This window comes from Gekko japonicus, unplaced genomic scaffold, assembly GCF_001447785.1.
Source record: "Gekko japonicus isolate JY-2015 unplaced genomic scaffold, Gekko_japonicus_V1.1 scaffold360, whole genome shotgun sequence".
In the NCBI taxonomy this organism is placed as follows: domain Eukaryota; kingdom Metazoa; phylum Chordata; class Lepidosauria; order Squamata; family Gekkonidae; genus Gekko; species Gekko japonicus.
In genome coordinates, this window is record NW_015172015.1 from 686150 (window position 1) to 688296 (window position 2147).

The window sequence follows — 2147 nt, forward strand, 5'->3', positions numbered from 1 at the left end:
AGAATACCCTACAGAGTGAAACTGAAAGAACATTTGAAAGTAAAACTAGACCTCCCCAAATAAGAGGTCGTCACAGGCAGGTTCCACAATTTCCTCAGGATATTGCTCATATTGTTCTGGCAAGCTGTTCTTGAAAAAGAGCAGTTTCTGTCAGAGCTCTCTTAGCCCCACCTACCTCACAGGGTGTCTGTTGTGGGGAGACTAACCTTTAAGACTAAGACTGAGTGGTGGGTGTGGCCTTATGACACACTTCTGGTGATGGCAGGGGGTGTGGCCTTATGACACACTTCCGGTGATGTCAGGGTGTGTGGCATATGCTAATGAGTTATGCTAATGAGTCCCCCTAGCTCTTTTTCTATGAAACGACCCCTGGATAAATGTCCAATCTGTAATGTCTTCAGGGTTTTTTTGCACACTAGGCGAGGCTACCTTCTTGCACCCCCCCCCGTGCACCCACCAATTTTCAAACAAAGGAAGGAGGCAGAGGTATGGCCTTGCTCCGCTTGCGGAGCCCCTAGCCTTCCAGAGAAAGAGAGCATGAAGAAGGAGGAAGCCCCGACTGGCACTAGACTAGGTGGCCCCTGCCAGGCCCGCGCACTGCTCCCCCTTGCGCACACGCACATCCTGCCTCGTGCGCTCGCTGGATGTGGCTGGCTGCCTCTCCCGCCTCACAGCGCCAAGTGAGGAAAGGGCACCAAATCGCATCAAAGACCTCGGCGGGGCGGTAGGCCAAGGGCCAACAAAGTGGAGCAGGGCTTTTGATGGGGGAGGGGCGAGGCAGCAGACCATTCCAGTGCCCCTCTACGCTCGCACCGTTAGGCAGCCGCCTTACCTTGCCTTATGAAAGCGCCGGGCCTGAATGTCTTGCAAAAAACTCTTTGCCTCTCATACATGACACAGATCCACTTCCATGTGTTAAGTAGTGTTCAAACCATATGTATGTTGTTAGGTCTGAGGACTGCTTGCGCGTGTGATTTGTTAAAGGCATACGTACTGTATGCACATTCTAAAACCACATCCAGTCATGGTTTTCAAATGCCCATATATACAATAAAAATACATACATGTATATATCATGTGACAAACTACATGCAGTCTATATACCATTTCCTATATGGAAATTATTTTCATATAAGAATTTTGTGTGTGGCGAAATTTTTGGCAGCAGTTGTTAAGTTACATGATAACTAACTTTTAGGTTCTCCTCCCATGGGAAGAGGGTTTGCTGTTTATGACTTAGGTTGTAAAAACAGTAAGAAGTAAAGTAAATAAGAATTTTGTCACATATGAAGCTGTTGTTAGGTGCAATATATCCTAGAAACAGCTTTGGTTACAAGGTGAACTGTCCACGGTTAATTCAAGTCAATAAATAGCATAAGTAATTCTAACCTGTTTTGTTCCTTCTGGCAAGAGACCATGCTTCTTAAGTACCTCAACGGCTTGGTCTCTCTCAAGGGTTACAGAAGACAGAACCATTTCCACTTCATGCAACTTCTGTTCCTTCTTTTGCAGCTCGGCAGTAACCTACAAGAAAATTACACTAACTTAAGTCTTGTGCTAAAGTATTTATCACCTTAGATTCTACGTTGTCAAGTTCTCTGCTATCATGCAGGATTTCTTTTAAGAGAAAGGTCCTGGAGCTTCTGGTACCTTTGATAGCCTTCTTCCCCTACAATAATCAATCTTCCTTCCTGTCTTAACACTTAACTTTTCCCAGCCTATACAATAACTATCTGCATCCTTGGACAGGAAATACTAAGCGCAGCACAACTTTTTTTAAAGGAAAAAAAAAGATCAAACACATCATTTTAGATCAGTGAGCAATTTAGTGCCATGTATCCAAGACACAATTTGGCTATTGTTTACTAATCACCATTACATGCTGACAGGATTGTCATAACCTATTATATTTATATGCTGCTTTTCTTCTGTCATTGACCTCATGACACTTAATAATGCAGGATTCCCAGGAAGCCTCCCATCCAATCCGGGCACTGACCAGGTCTAACTTTTGTCAGTATGGCTCTATTATGCACCCAGGATCAAGAACCTTAAAAAGGTAATTCAAACAGAGTAGCGGGCCAACAATTAAAACTTAATATATATAATATATAAAAATATATGACCATTTGTAAAGAATTAAAAAA

General features: G+C 43.5%; 1 protein-coding gene across 1 annotated transcript in view; it reads right to left on the minus strand.

Moving 5' to 3' along the window:
* CCDC57 (coiled-coil domain containing 57) overlaps positions 1-2147 on the minus strand; it is an 83758-nt gene that overhangs the window by 44069 nt on the left and 37542 nt on the right. Inside the window, exon 10 of the mRNA XM_015420350.1 lies at positions 1462-1524. Within this exon, the coding sequence (XP_015275836.1) occupies positions 1462-1524 (63 nt within the window). The remainder of the gene's footprint in view (positions 1-1461; positions 1525-2147) is intronic.